A 15,801-nucleotide genomic window follows, 5' to 3' on the forward strand; every position below is an offset into this window, starting at 1 on the left:
TAGTGGACGAGAAAAAAATTAGACCTTCATCTGTTTTTCTATTTACTTTGCTAAGGTATATAGGAGCCATCTCTTACCACGTGTCGCTTCAGCTTGGCACATAATGCAGTGGACCATGCAATGCATAACGTTCGTGTGTGCTCCAAAGCCCGACTTGGGCCCTTTAATGAGTGGGCCGTAGTCCTGCCCGAGCGCGCGTCTTCAAGCCCGAGTTCTGTCCGCGCCCGCGGCTTCATGCCCGAGCCCGGCCTGGGCACGCGGCTTCAAGCCTGGGACTGGCGCGGGTCTGCCGAAAAAGGTTTCGGATGGCTTGGCCTGGCCCGCGCGCCGGGCTTGGCCCCCGGGCTGTTGGGTCAGCCCGGGCCAGTGCACTGCTCTAATGAGAGCCTCTCTCCTATTTAGTTTGTTTCCTCCGCGGGGCCGCAAAAGGAAGTTCTGCCCCAGCAGGGTGTCATACATAGATAGATAGATAGATAGATAGATAGATAGATAGATAGATAGATAGATAGATAGATAGATAGATAGATAGATAGATAGATAGATAGATAGATAGATAGATAGATAGATAGATAGATAGAAATGTTGGATCTTTTTTTTTTCCACCGATTTTTATAGAAAGAGTCGTTAGGCGCGGCGGTCGCCTGTGATGAGTCATGGCTGACAGCGAGTGAGGCTGGTAGTGCAGGTGGGCCCGAAGCTGGCTTTCAGTGGCTGCGGCACAGTTACAGCCTGTGCGCATACGCCATCTGTGCCGTCCCTTAGTGGCGGCCTAAAACTGCGTAAACCGCGACTGGTAAATTGAATCGAATTTTCGCCCTGACGCCGAGAGACAGTTACAGCCTTCGCCACAGGCGGGCAGCACTGCACTGAAGTTGCGTGCGCTGGCGCTGGCTTGGGGCGACAAACAGCTGGCGGCGCACCAGGCGATGAAGCGCAGTTGGCTGCGCCTCGGTTCGGCCTCGGAGAACGGGAAGGCTTGCTGGCACCAAAGTGATGAGTGAAGCAGGCTGCGTCTGTTTAGCTTTTCTGCGAACATCTTCCTCACATCGGAGGTGCCTCCCATGTACAAAACTGGCGGAAATTTCGAGGCTCTAGTCGCACAAGACCTTCGACTGCGCTATCAAAGGACTGTGGTATTGGTTGCGTTAGTGTGCCGGACCTATCTTTCAAGACCAATCATGTACAAACGGGCACGTTCCGTGTAAGTACTTCCCCGTCGGTGCATGCACACGACTGCTCCAGAGAATCTGCAGCTGATTCTTGCATGCTGTGTCGGTGATGGGGGCCACTAACTTTCATTTATGGTTGAGTTCTGTTCTTTTACGTTGAACAGACGTCTTTCTCAAGGATGTCAAGCGAAATTTCTGTAGGTGAAATGCTGAATGTCTCGGCACTTTGACCATAAATAATATTACACCCATGCCCCACTGAAAAGCACTATAGCTCCTGGTGCTAAGGACAACGTTGCAGGTGGGGTTCTCCGCCATGACAGCGGTATTCCTATAGTGACAGAGCAATAACGCATCAGGTGCACATTGAACAAACCCAATTAGTCGAAATTAATCTGGAGCGCCTGCACTACGGTGTTTTTCATAACCAACGTTTTGATTTGGAATGTGCTGCTTAGAGACCATTAAAAAAATTTTTTTTTGAAGGTCTTGTACCCTAGGGTCAATACATATGTGGACGTGTCTGTGCTAATATCCTTTCCGCCATTAACTGCACATCAGACAAAAGTATTTCTTGTTTTTGTTGATGTTGTCTATGCATATCTTTCTCAGTAGTCAAAAGAAGAAAAAAAAAAGGGTCTCATGTACTTTGTGGTCAAAATCATTTTTACTCAGAACTATAGTCTATGTCACGCATGTAGTTTTGTTCAAAACCGAAAAAAAACAACAACAAAAAAAAACATCGCAACCGGAAATTTCGATTTATGGGAGATCTACAGGTTCACAGACCTGCGTCATTTCCTTCTCAGAACCGCACAACAGCAACAGCAAATAGAAACCTCAATGTGACTGTAGATTGAGCCTCAATATGATAAATTAGTTACAAACCAACAAAGCACTTCCCCACCTAGCTGTAAAAAAAAAGAAACATGCCAAATCTCTTCCGCTTGTATAGCTCTTCAACGACGACTACGTTATGGTATAAGACGTTTACAGAGTTGGCGTTACTATTTCGGCTCCGAGAAGACGCGTCACTACGACAGCGTTGTTATGAATTACAGTGCATTATACGATTTGATGCCCCTCATTTCAAAGGTTTAATATCAACCTTCAATAAACTGCACATCGGCGACGGTTCACTTACCCAGATCTTACGAGCTAATCACGTGTGCTGTTCACTGTGACATGCGGATACTATACTGATCGCTTTTTATTAAAAAATAATTTGCGGATCCCACGAAGCGTGACAGCCTATGTTATGCGAAGCCTTTGCCATTTCAAGAAATCTTATAATACGCTTATTACTTAAATGCTAGGTAGTGGTGGTGATGGTGCTGCAGAAGTTTTGGTTAGCCTGGAATACATAGCCAGCAATTATTCTGCCTGAACGCATTGTGAGCGTTTGGTTTCGCATCCACGATGTTTGCGCTATTCTGTCGATTGTTATGCTGTCAGAGGTTGCTGACGTGCCATTAGAGCAGTTTTACATCACTATTTCATATCACCCTCTCCATGTCGCTGTGAGAAACCGAAATGCACCGACGGATAGAATGGGATCCTTATGTCCAGCCTGTAACACAAGTGTTAGGCCGACGACTCACCATCTATTGTGGGAGTGTGTCGGCCTGCATCCACTCCGTAGACAGTTTCTCACCCCCGACATCAAATGCTTGAGGGATCGAATCGTACCTCGAAATTCTGCTCGCGCCAAGGACACCGTGCGGTCGATATTGGCCCTTGCGCGCACCACCACCGCCCACCACCGAATGTGATTCTTCCTCTCTCCTGTGGCAGCGAAGAAAAAGTTACGGGGGCAAAGCGCGCACAGGCGAGAGTGCTTCTGAAGCAAGCCCCATGTTTTTATTCGCGTTAGGTTAAGCTGGGAAAGTGAAAACATGAACAGATTATTTACAAAGGCAAATTAACGCAAAAGGAGTGTTCAAGTTGGCCTATTTTTACGGTTTTTCCCTTCCGCGTCTGGTCAAACGCGAAAACGTCGCACATGGAAGCTGCATCGATTCAGTGCCTGTTCCGGCAAGCCAAAAGCGCTGTCTCCCGCTGCCCGACTACTGCTAACACATCTGCAGAAGCTCCGCCCCCGTAACTTTCCCTTCATTGTATGAGAAAGTTTGTGCTCGAGTACAGGACATCGAGCCATCGTCATCACCATAAAGGGATTCAATCAGCCAGCGTGCCGCAGTTCTGACGTCTGCAGTAGAAAACGCGTGTATACATAAAGGTAAACGAAGTGCCGCTCATGAGACCGCGTGACACATCTCGTCTTTATTGTTGAATAAACCGCGAATGAAGAGACTGTGCTCTGAGCTGCGTTCCCGCGTAGCGTCCTTCCCTTTGCTTTATATTAACGCGATAGCGTTAAGGAGCTCGTGTCGCAGAAAAGCCGGTGTCGTCGGCGTCGGTGTCGGCGTCGGCGGCGTTGGCCGTGAGCGATAAATCCCAGCAGGCACTTCATGAATAAAACACAACTTACAAGATGGGAAGGGTGGGAATCGAACCAGGGTCTCCGGAGTGTGAGACGGAGGCGCTACCACTGAGCCACGAGTTCGATGCTTCAAAGCGGTACAAAAGCACGTCTAGTGAATGCGGTGTTGCCTTAGAAACGAGCTGTGTCTAAGGCTCAGGCGTGCGTCGCTTACTCAGGCACACATTTCGTTGCCGCGCCGAACGCTGCGTTGCTCGACGCTCACCGCGTCCGATGCGGGGCGCGTAGTCTCTGCGCCGTAGCCCATTGTCTTACACCCCTTGGCGGGTCGACGGGAACGCTGTCGCGTTCCACTCTTGAAGGCGAAGCTTAAGCGTCCTCCAATTTTTGTATTTACGTATTCACCCGTTCCATTAGGACTTATTTGTGGTTAAGCGTGCTTTAGAGATAGGTATGAAATAAGATTAGCTCTGGGACGTTTCGGTCCCGGTAGCCCTAGCCAGAAGGCCTCAGTCCTGACCTGTAGCGTCCAGCCACGGCTTGCGCGTTTTTCGACCTCCTCTGCTTAAAGCACTAGGCGGGATGTGGCTGATCACGGAAATAGTTCGCACAACGGAAAGGGTTTGTGCCTTGATTAATTGCTTCGTCATTCAGAACAAGAGGGCGCTCCCTGGCTCTATACTTTGCAGGTCAGTTAAACCATACCACCCTGCCTACCCTGCGAAGAATATCGGAGATATATCCCGGTAATGCTTCGCATTAAGATGTGTTGTATGCTGATGAGGTATACGGTAGATGAATTCTTTAGGCGAATTTGCAATGACCGCTGTGGAGTTAAATTTTAGAATAGCGAGGTATAAAGTACGAGTAAGTATACTTACCGTATGCTGCATGCCCCCTTCAAATAAAAAAGGAAAAACACTTCAGAGGACTCATTGCTTTATTGCATGCATATCTTGCAATAGAACCGTAAAATAGCCCACAAAAGGCATTTTCTCCCCCTTCACAGCATCACGAGATCCCGGGGTGTGCGCATGTCAATGTGTCGCGGTACTGCAGTTGTGTATACAAATATAAAATACAAAAAGAAATATTCAGTTGAAGGTAATTTCTGCTTTGCTGCTAAGGCGTTTACGCAGAATCATCTTAGCCCAAAGAAGGTTATTGCATGGCTAATTCTTATAGGTGTCACAATAACAGTTTCAGGGATATTTTCGTAACGTGGGGTTACATATTCGAAGTGATTTTTTTTTGCTGCATCTTCATGAAAGAAAATTCGAGTAGCGATGTGCCACATGTGTTGAAATTTCCGGCGCGCATGCGGTTCACTTGCGATATTGTACGAGGACACTCGCAAAGCTAGAGCGCAAGTTCAGTTAACCTATTGTCGGGAAAATCACAAATAGAAATAAAAGATATATTCCTTTTTATAGCGTTCGAGCGATCGGATATGACTGCAGCTTTCGGAAAAAACGTTCAAATGGCACTCATGTAAAGCGACGTGACACACGAATTTATCGCTGGAAGCCAAAGGGCGATATAGTATAGAGCTCGCACTCGGCTTGCACCTGCATGATATGAGCCCTGACTGCAAAAGCAATCGTGACGTTTCTCTGTATATTGTGAGTTCGGGTTACATTCCTTACACAAGAGTTTCTCGCTGGAAGCCAAAGGGCGATATAGTATAGAGCTCGCACTCGGCTTGCACCTGCATGGTATGAGCCCTGACTGCAAAAGCAATCGTGACGTTTCTCTGTATATTGTGAGTTCAGGTTACACTATATTTATATTAGGATCACCCTGCGAAATAGATTGGACGAGCATACTGCATTAACCAGACTCGTAAAATTTTACAGTACGAAGACCGGACGTGTTACGTTTATTTTCAGAATACGCATTGCATTTAAGAGTTTGAATACTTTCTGCGCGAAGTCTGCGAGAACAGCTCCAGAGCCTGCTTTAGAAATCTTTGAGCCCGCCGGCTTCGTCGGTTTTGAATTTTGTCTCATATGTGGGAGAAAGAAAGGCATCTGTGGGTATTGTTTCTCACGCAGCTTCATTTCCTGAGCTTCGCAGTTGCTAAGAGTAGTGAGAGTCATACGTAGTGATGTAATATATCCGTGCATTTCAATATAACGTTTGCCACAGACAGCTTGCTTGTCATCGTCGTAGCACGAAGCTGTATACTATTCTTTTATAATAAAGCGACGGGCGTTGCGGAAATTTTCATAGCGCCTGAGCAACGTTTCGGTTTCACATGTGTCAGTTTTCCACTAGCAATCTCACCATGTATACATCGCAGGCCATTTTCATATCTTCGCAGGAAACGCCGAGTCAAGAACCAGCCCGCTGCAATGAAACTGTCAGTGGTGGCCCTCGCTCTCTCGTTTGCCTGCGCTACGAGCAGTGTGATCGTCTCGACTAGCGAGTGTCGCCTTCGAGGCCGGAACGCGACAGTACTCGATAAAGAAATCCAAGTGTTTCTGGGCATTCCGTACGCTAAGCCACCTGTGGGAAATCTGCGGTTCAGTAAACCTCAGCCGCCCGAGCCTTGGCACGGAGCGTACGACGCAACACGCGCCAAGGACTCCTGCGTGCAACCGCCGTATCCAGGCCTTTTCGACATACCGACGGCTCTTTCCGAGGATTGTCTCTACCTTAACGTTTGGACTCCATTGGCTTCGGCGCGCCAGGGATTCCCCGTTCTAGTCTGGATTCACGGAGGAATGTTTCAGGCAGGGTCGGCCTACGAACCAAGGTATAACGGCTCTGCCTTGGCAGCCCTCAACGACGTCGTGGTCGTCTCTTGCAACTTTCGCCACTTTACACTGGGTTTCCTGCATTTGAACCATACAGCTACACCCGGTAACTTGGCTCTGTGGGACCAACTGGCCGCCTTGCAGTGGGTGCAGCGAAACATACGAGCGTTCGGAGGAGACCCCGGTAGGGTCACGGTCTTCGGCGAAAGCTCCGGTGCCATGTCGATTCACGGCCACATTTTGTCACCGCACAGTCGCGGGCTTTTCCACAGGGTCTTCTTGATGAGCGGCACTATGAGTACCGACTCATGCGTGCACATCGCGTCCGACAGCGTCGCTGCAATCAACACCATCTCGAAGGCTGTCGGCTGCGGCTCGTACGATGAAGCAACCGACCCTGATGAATTGCTCGATTGCCTCCGAAACCAACCCGCTCAAGATGTCTGCGCAGTGAAAGGAGTGAAATTGCTACCGACTTTCGAGAACGAGTTCATCCCATGCCGACCTTCGCTTGCCATGGAGGAAGGATATTTCGATCCCTACGATGCGATGATCAGTGTCACGGCTAACGAGGGAGCTTTCGCTTTCAATCTCCAGTCTGACAAGGGGCTTCTTAAAAACGACTTAAGTTCTTATGAATTGGAAAGACTTAGAGATTCTCTGCAAAGCCTTATACGCGTCTCTTTTAGGGGAAAAGTCCTTTCCGTTGCCATGGACTACATGAACAAGGTTCACATCGAAGACCAAGTTGCACTCAGGAACATGGTTGCGGACATGCTGGGTAACCAGATATTCTACTGCCCAACAAGAGTCTTTGCAGAAAAGTACTCCGCTAAGGGCAATAACGTATATGCTATGGTTTTCGCGCATCGTTCTGAGAAATCGCGGCTCCCAGCATGGTTTGGTGTGACGCATTTGGAAGAAGTGCCGTTCGTGTTTGGCGTTCCGTTCTTGAACCAGACTAATTACACTGACAAGGACAGGGAATTCAGCGCGGGCGCTATGAAAATGCTGGCATCATTCGCTCGGACTGGGTATGTTTGATATTTTCCCTTCTTCTTTGCTTCCACAATGAATCCACGTACTAGAAATTCGATCCCAGCGGCCATGATTCGAACAGGCCCGTGCCCTAAGTGTTCTCATTTCATTGTGTGTTGACACGTCGAAGGGTGTTGACAGACTAAGCAGCAACGAGCACTAACACAGTTAACGTAGCTGTTCCCAATGTATTCAAAAGATGTATATTTCTTCTTATATATCTATGTGGGAGCTCGTTTAGAAAATAGCGTTTAGCGTGCACCAAAAACCTGCGATCATTCATCCCTGTTTATGGATTGCGATGGATGATCCGGAAAGGCTCAGCGCGCGAGACTGGAAAGAATATACTTGTGTTTAGGATATACAATGCAGTGCGTTCACTATGGAATGAGAGGGTCTACTACACATATTCTGTGTCCAAGCTAGCTGTTCCCACTGTCACTGTTCCATAGAGTAAATCAATCATGCTTTCAACTGTTATTTGCATCTTGCGCTTACGTGCAATAAACCTCACTGGTGTTCACCGCGTAAGCATGCATGGTGCGAAGCGGCGCAAGCGACCGTTCTTGAAGGCATACTAAAAGACAAAGGTGGCACGGCTATAATTTGGACGCTGTTGGTCTAAGAGTCCACCGCAGCAGGGGATGCATGCAGATCACGAACAAAAATGGCTTATATAATATCGGATTTAGTCATCGGCACTCCGCAGTACAAAGAGTCAATTCTTGCTGACAGCTTGTAGAAACCGCCAGGGCAATGGGTTGATGGCAAATGAAAAAGAAAAGAAAAGAGAGAGAGAACGACTACTGTGGTGTAATTACGTTCCTGAATGTCCGGCTTCCATCTGTAAACGCGTATTTTAAGGCAGATAGACACCTAACACTAAACCACGATGCATTGCGCAGTCAGAGCGATAGAGTATAGATTGTATAGAAGGAAAGTACAGCGTATCTAGATTGTGTGATAAGTGCTTTTAAAAAGTAAAAAGTGAAGTAGCGGAGACACACCTCCGTGGCATGGTAATCCCTCTTTTTCCTGAATTTGTGTGCTATTTTGTTATTGTGAAAGAACGCAACTAAATGTATAATAGTGTGCATGTTCCGCATTTGCCTGTCTGTCATCAGGGGATATTGTATGATCGTCGAATAAATTCGGCTACCGGAATGTGGCGAAACTCGGTCAACAGATGGAATGAGTTTGGAGGAAAATGTCGACATTTGTTGGTTATTCAAAGATGTGTCCGGGGATATGCAATAACGTAGAGTTCTTTTGTGTCCTTTTCACAGGAAGCCTACTTTACCTGACGGTAAGGAGTGGCCTCAGTTCACAACTGAGCATCCGGACTTTATGTGGCTTCAGGCAGGCAATTACACCATTGCAGAAGATTTCGCCTCAGCCGCGTGCGACCTGTGGAAACAATCACTATGAAACTCTATTGGATGGCCGGACTACGCCACCGAAGAGGCACAGTAACATCCTGAGGCAGAAACCAGAGACAGCACGTGAACTTGAGGCGCTGAGGTTTAGAAATATTATGTTTTAAGGAATATTATGCTCTTTAAGAAAAAAGAAAAAAAGAAGGTGTGGAGGTGGGGCTAGGGTTGCTGCTTCCTGATCTATGCTTGCTGTATCGCTGCATTTTATGATCACGCTGGAGGCTCCGCAATCTAATCGGTAGTTAACGCTGCGAAAAATAACAGCAGTCGCAGCAATTTCATTAAAAAATATTCAATGACTAGTATCAGATGGCGGTGGTCGTGGTGGTGTTACAAGTGGCTTTAGCTGGTAAACAAGGCCAGCAGTCGCTCAGCCTGTAGTGCCTCTTTCTGGATCTGCAGTTTTTATGGACGCGGCACGCATGCGAGAACACCCGTGTACTTAGATTTTTGTGCACGCTAAAGGACCCCAGGTGGTCTAAATTATTCCGGAGTCTGTCACCACGGCGTGCTTCATAATCAGACCATGGCTTTAGCACGTGAAACTCCATGTTTTTTTTTTTAATGAGAAGCTAAACCGTGGGGCTCAGATCACCTACCCACTTGGTTAACACCATTACATACTGTGGGCCGCCAGGCTGCTGCCTATAGAGTGATACACTGGGATGAGTTTCATCGGCTCATCTCAGAGGCACAATCTCAAGAAGGTCTGTTCAAACTGATGAGTGTTTATGACAAGCTACAGTAAAACGACGACGGAGTATCGGCAAACCTTACCCCGATCGCATGCCGACGATGCGCTTTTAGGCGGGCACAGTGCTCTAAACAACGCACGGACTGGACTTCATAACCACATTGATGCAGCCATACGGCGGCATACAAAGCAGCCCCATCGCAAGAGCTGGGCAGCCTTATGTAGTTGGCTGCATACTGGAAGTGGTTTTGGAAAGTGTATGGCACATACTGAAGGCTGTCTGCACTCCCTAAATCTGCAAGTACATTATGGCACTCACCAAAAATTCTAGCGTAGGCATTTGCTGATCTTTTCGTCTTTCCTATATCCAGTGAAACCACAAGCGGTGACATTCCTTCTTTGACAAGTCAGAGTACCACAATTTCTTCCTATGGCCCAGCCTGCCAGGTGGGCGAGGTAAACTTCACTCTTGAGGTGCTGCGACACGCGCTCAGTCTCTCCAAACGCCGCACAGCTCCAGGTGAAAACGGTGTGACGTACCAAGCAAGGCGTATATTGGACTAGTATTATGAAGCATGACGAACCTGTGCAATCCCTGCTGAATGGAAATCGTCCGTGGCTATACGAATCCTAAGGATGTCTTGCGCCCTGCAAGACATCTCAAATCTTACTGGCCAATATCACTAACTTCAAATCTCGTCAAATTAATGGAGCTAATGGTCCTGTTTCGTCTAGATGTCAGGCTTGAGGAGTTGAATTTTTTCCCTGATGTCATGAGTGTCTTTCGTCGCCACCGCTCAGCATTGGACAGCATTTCAGGCCTTGTCTCGCGCTTGAATTTGCTAGAGGAAACAAGCACTCTGACTACATACTCTTACTAGACATTCAACAAACGAGAAGAAAGGGGGTTAACCGGGGGGCCCGATTTTTATTAGTCACATCATAAGAAGCCAAAAACACTGACGAAGACGAAGTGTCTGCGAGCCAGGACGCTATTTCTCTAGCTAAGCTGTTTTGTCCTTATTTCTGCGTACTTCTTTGGAGAGCCGGCATCGTTCGTGGCGCGGATGCAAGCTGACGTCCCTGTGCCTCTGCCAATAATGACGACTTCAGTGGCGGCTGCGTCTAGGAAGCGGGCCGGCCTCCAGAGCTACGCCGACGGTGATGACACCAGCGTCTACTTGCTCAGCAGTGAGGACTTCTCTGATGACGCCTTCGAGCTTGTGCGGAGCCGCAAGGCGAAACGAAGACTTATCACCAGGGCATCCATGCCTTCGAGCATGCCAATGGTAGGACCAACGCAGAATACCGCATTCACTATGATTCTATTTGTACCAGAACTCGCTACCGACAACCTGAGGTGACTCAACAGACAGTCCGTATGGGTGCAACTTGAAGCGGTCTATGTCTAAGTCTATGGTCTATGCAACTATGTCTCTGTCCCCAGTACGACGTCTAGTGTGAAGCTCTCCGGGCAGCGTAGAACCGGATGGACTTTAGACCATTTTCAGAAATGAAGATCCTTGCACCATGGCCGTACGCGTCGATGGCATAGAAAGCCACGAAAGCGTTGCTGCACTACCTCAATTCGACAGGTGTTGGCGACCGTGTGTAGACTCGGCGAGAACATGTAAAATGTCGCGAAATTGTGCTCCCTCTCTCTCTCTATCTTCATCCCTATACCCTTTCTCCAGTGCATGGTAGCAAACAGGACGCGCGTCTGATTATCCTCCCTGCCTTTCTTCGCTTCTATTTTTTTTTCTCTCTCTCTCTGCATCCCTGTCCCCTTTTTCCAGTGCATGGTAGCAAACCAGACGCGCGTCTGGTTAACCTCCCTGCTTTTCTTCGCTTCTATTTCTGTCTCTCTCTCTCTCTCTCGACTCGCTTCCGCATAAAGAGATTATTTTCGTTCTTGCAAACGAGGGAATTTGGGGTCGCCTGCTCCTCTTTGTGCACAATTTTCTTTCGGAGCACCGTGTGAAAGAAAGTGCGTGTCGAAGGAATAACAAGTGAATCCCGCACTGTGAAGCGCGGTGCACCCCTGGGCAGCGTCTTATCTCTGTTTCTATTTAACGCCGTGTTCGCCGCGCTTCCAAGTCGCTTGCCTCGGTACAGTGGCTTCCCTCTGGGCATGGCTATCTATACAGATGTTATTGCTCTGTGGATAAGCTGCCCTTCGCACCTTGGTCCAACGGCATCATGTCGAAGCTCTGAACACGACTTCGGAGTACTTAACTGGGTGAAGTTGGTCTGCAGATGTCACCTGATAAGTCGGCTGTAATAGCCTATCATCCTAAACAACGCGCTCGTTGAACAACGAGCCGACTGTACCTTGATGAGACGCCGAAAGCTCGGTGCGACACCACCGTTATTTGGGCTTGATTGTGGATGATCGCATCTCTTGGCGTCCTGCCGTTAAACGTGCGCGACACAAATTGCGATTCCTCCTTAAGTGCAGCCGTGTTGACTGCTAGAGGTGCCGACTCCGACCCAACAGCTATGCAGGTGTACGAGTCATCTGTACTCTCAGGCATGATGTATGCGTTGCCAGTCCTGAACGTGCCACCTAGTTTGATGGCCCAACTGGAACGAGATCATCGTGTTGCCCTCCGAATAATGCTTCGATTACCTCATGAGGCGCAATGTGTTGCATAAGGCACTGAAGCGCATCAGTTGCCCCTGAGGCTGCAAGCAGACCAGAGAGCTCTATATCCCTTTCTCCCTTCCCCCATCGTAGGGTAGCCAACCGGACTCTTGACTCGTTAACATCCTTGACTTCTTTATATCCCCGTCTGTCTCTGCACAGCTAATCGAATGCTCTATCGCTCCTTGATCGTCTGATTCACCGCTTGTTTTCTCGTATGGGAAGAGTGGCGGCATTATTTTTGAACGTTGCTGGCAGTTCTGAACATGCTGCTTCAATTACGCGTCCGCCTCCGAAATATATCACCAGACACGCATTCCCCGATCATCTCACAATCCCTGACGTAAACAAGAAGTCTGATATGCCTGTTTCAGCAACATTCCAATTGGCTCAGTCACACTTGTTCGAATGAGTTCCAGATTATCAGTATTCACAGATGCATCAATACGCAGCGACGGTCTAGGAACCTCTGCAGTTTTTTTCTTCCCTTCGACTCAAGTACTACGTATATTTCTTATACTCCATCCAGCCTAGTTAACAACTGCGGAGCTAGCAGCGATTTTTGTTGCACTGGAATACGTGCAAGATTAGTTAACTGCATCGAAGACTGTCATGTTTACAGACTCCTACGCTGCTCTTAGCAGATTACAACACAATCGGATTGATTGTCGAGTTGTGCGCAGCATTACTGGCTCTGCCAACAAAATTGAATCACATGGGATGTCTGTCGTTGCCCAAGGATACCTTCACACGAATAGGGATCGCCGGAAATGAAGAGGTTGGTCGGCTGGCTTTAACTTGCGCTCATAACTATTGCGTCTGCCCCGAAATTTCACGCGAGCTTGATGACGCTCATGTGCTGATTCGTCGCCACCTACTCCAGCAGCATCCAGGCCGGCGCGTCGCAAATAGAACGTTTCCACCCCATGGTTGTGGTCGGGGCTTGCCTCGTCGTGCTAGAGCACAACTGCTCAAGCTAAGGGTTGTCTGTGTAGAACGTGTGCGAACGTTTATACCGACGAGGACGTGTGGCAAGTAAGTTCACCGTGCTCGCCTTGCGGTTGCTGCGAGACACTTCCGCGCCTGATATCGGAGTGTCCCACTTTCATAGCGCAGCGCACGTCGCTAGTGAAAGCCTATCATCTTCTTCTTGGCCTGTTTGAATCCAAGGGGTTGTGCGTCTAGACGATATCAGGCTCATCCTCCTTACTTTCCTAGAACTAACTTAGGTTCACGTTCGTAGCTTATTTCTTATTTCAGATCACAAGACCTCAGGCACTATTTCTTCAACTTTAATATTCTTTGGTAGCGCGACTTGCAACGACCTACTGTGAGTGTTCTGCATTATTCTGTGAGATTTGTCATCTTGCTGTTTCTTTCCTCTTTCCTCCCGTTCTTCTTATCTTCCTAGTAGGCATGCGTTGTGCCTCTTCCGATGACAGTTGCCAGCTATACTCCTTGCTTTCCCTTTCATGTGAAATGTACATATGTTTTCAAAACAAATAATAAAGTAATAATAATAATAATAATAATAATAATAATAATAATAATAATAATAATAATAATAATAATAATAATAATAATAATAATAATAATAATAATTGTCACCGCTTGTCTGAGAGTCCAGTGTCACCAAAAACGCAAGAAGGAGGCGTAGTGTCTCTTATATGATCTTGTGACCTTCTGGAAACACCAGAAGCTGTGCGTACTTGTGCTCACTAGTACAACTATATACTCGATGCCTACAAGCGTGATTTGTATGCGCAAAGCGAATCCCTTGAACCAGCGCGGTAGCAGTAGGCTATATGCTTCACAAATTTATTCGTAAGAAAGATATTGTACAAGCGTACTTCAACATGGAAACGCTTGCATGGTTTTGTGTTCTGTGCCTCTTTCGTTAGCTCAACCAACACATATTCTTCGGTCTGTTAAGTATTCAGTGATCTTCCTCAGCGCTTGACCACTTACACTTAACCGAAGGGCGCCGTGCTGCTTGGCTGCTGATTCACGCAACGGCTTGGTACGTTTTAATACAGTAAACGGCACAAATTAAACGGCAATTGACTCGCGTTGTGCTGTAACAAAAGGGTCTTGACTTATGTACATTGCTGTTTTAATCTAGTACGAACAGATTTATTCTAGTTAGCGTAACTTCTTGTTGTAGGTAGGGTGACGGCAAACATCGTCCGTAGTTGCCACTTTGTCAAAAATCAATCAACGTATCTAGGTCAGGCGACCGGTATGTCTTCCAATCCCAATAGCGAAGTTTTATCTCTTACCGTAAGGGTGTATTTACCATTCATGCTGTCTGGACTGCAGTATTTGGAATGACAAGTAACTAAAACATCGTGTGAGGTAAGTTCTAGCATTAGAGTATGGAAAAATGAACCGATTATGAATGAACCGAGTATGAAGAATTTTGGTAAAGCCTCCAGAAAAAAAAAAGTCAATAAACGGCAAGTGATATACTTTATTTAATTTCAAAGGACTGCGACGTTTATTGCAGTTTCATAAGTTTCGTGCTTGTTATAAAAGTTTACGCTTTTATCTGCTTTCACAATAACTGATATTTTCTGGCAGGGCAAACATCATTGTCTAAGAGTACACTCGGGATTGTTCACAATTCTAGCTTAAAAAGTTATAACCAAATACAGTTAAATCATTATATGTATCGCCAACCAAAGGTGTGGTATTATATCATCCGAGTCAAATTAATAAAAAAAAGATGCCGTACAGGTAATAATAGCTGTAATATCAGTGCCCTAGATGTTAAAAAGCATAATACAACAAATGCTGAGGCAAGTTACCCTCGGGAACAATAGAGACAGTGCTCTCAGTTATATATGTATGTATGTATGTATGTATATATATATATATATATATATATATATATATATATATATATATATATATATATATATATATATATATATATATATATATATATATATATATATATATATGGCACAGCAGTGCGCGTGGAATAATGTGAGTGCACTGCATTGTTAGAACACACATGTCGGGGCTGTTCCACTTCTTTTGGGCCCCTTGCTTCGACTATGAAAAATAATTGGCTGCGGCTTAGCTCAGCTAACCCTACATAAGCAAAGCGAAGGCTTTGTTTAGCCTGGTTAAGTCTTGGTTTCGCTTGGTTAACCTTTGATTTAGCTGTAATTACTGTACTCACGGGTTACGTGAGTATAGTAATATAGTATAGCATAGTAAGGTCGGTGGCTAGACATGACTGCGATTAGGCTTGGGTACACACGCATCGCTCGACGGTGCGACGCCTGTAGACACGCAAAGAGACACCGCGAAGACTCCGCGAACATGCGCAGCGTCGAAGCACAAAGAGACAGGTCTCGAACGCGGTCGCCACATTGGTCTCGACGGCGCGACACCTGCTGCATTCCGGGCCCTCTCCAGTGAAGCAGTTCACCGGGCACTATCCACGGGGCGGTCAGACGCCGCTTGGCGACGATAGCTCAGAGCTCCTCGCTCCCGCGCAACGTTCAGAGCCTCGCTCTTATCCATGGCCAAGTTCGCACTGAGTAGTGTCCCTGTATATGCTCCCGCAGGGAGCAGAGTTGTGCATAGGTCCGCCGTAGTGCTCCAGCT

At 47.1% G+C, this 15,801-nt stretch overlaps 1 protein-coding gene across 1 annotated transcript; it reads left to right on the plus strand.

The window, feature by feature from the left end:
• Positions 1 to 973: 973 nt before the first annotated feature.
• LOC139059685 (acetylcholinesterase-like) lies at positions 974 to 9,153 on the plus strand. Its single transcript, XM_070538117.1, has 3 exons — positions 974 to 1,201; positions 5,936 to 7,405; positions 8,696 to 9,153. The coding sequence occupies exons 1-3, from the start codon at positions 1,062 to 1,064 to the stop codon at positions 8,835 to 8,837; spliced, it is 1,752 nt and encodes a 583-aa protein (XP_070394218.1). The 5' UTR covers positions 974 to 1,061; the 3' UTR covers positions 8,838 to 9,153.
• The last annotated feature ends 6,648 nt before the right edge of the window (positions 9,154 to 15,801 follow it).

The sequence above is a fragment of the Dermacentor albipictus genome, chromosome 4 (assembly GCF_038994185.2).
Source record: "Dermacentor albipictus isolate Rhodes 1998 colony chromosome 4, USDA_Dalb.pri_finalv2, whole genome shotgun sequence".
NCBI classification, from domain to species: domain Eukaryota; kingdom Metazoa; phylum Arthropoda; class Arachnida; order Ixodida; family Ixodidae; genus Dermacentor; species Dermacentor albipictus.

What these genes read in the sequence shown, in the direction of transcription:
- LOC139059685 (XM_070538117.1), top strand. Translation starts at nt 1,062, where the DNA reads ATGTACAAAACTGGCGGAAATTTCGAGGCTCTAGTCGCACAAGACCTT. An exon ending in TACAAACGGGCACGTTCCGT is followed by an intron (nt 1,202 to 5,935) that starts GTAAGTACTTCC and finishes ATATCTTCGCAG; the next exon opens with GAAACGCCGAGTCAAGAACC. An exon ending in GCATCATTCGCTCGGACTGG is followed by an intron (nt 7,406 to 8,695) that starts GTATGTTTGATA and finishes TCCTTTTCACAG; the next exon opens with GAAGCCTACTTTACCTGACG.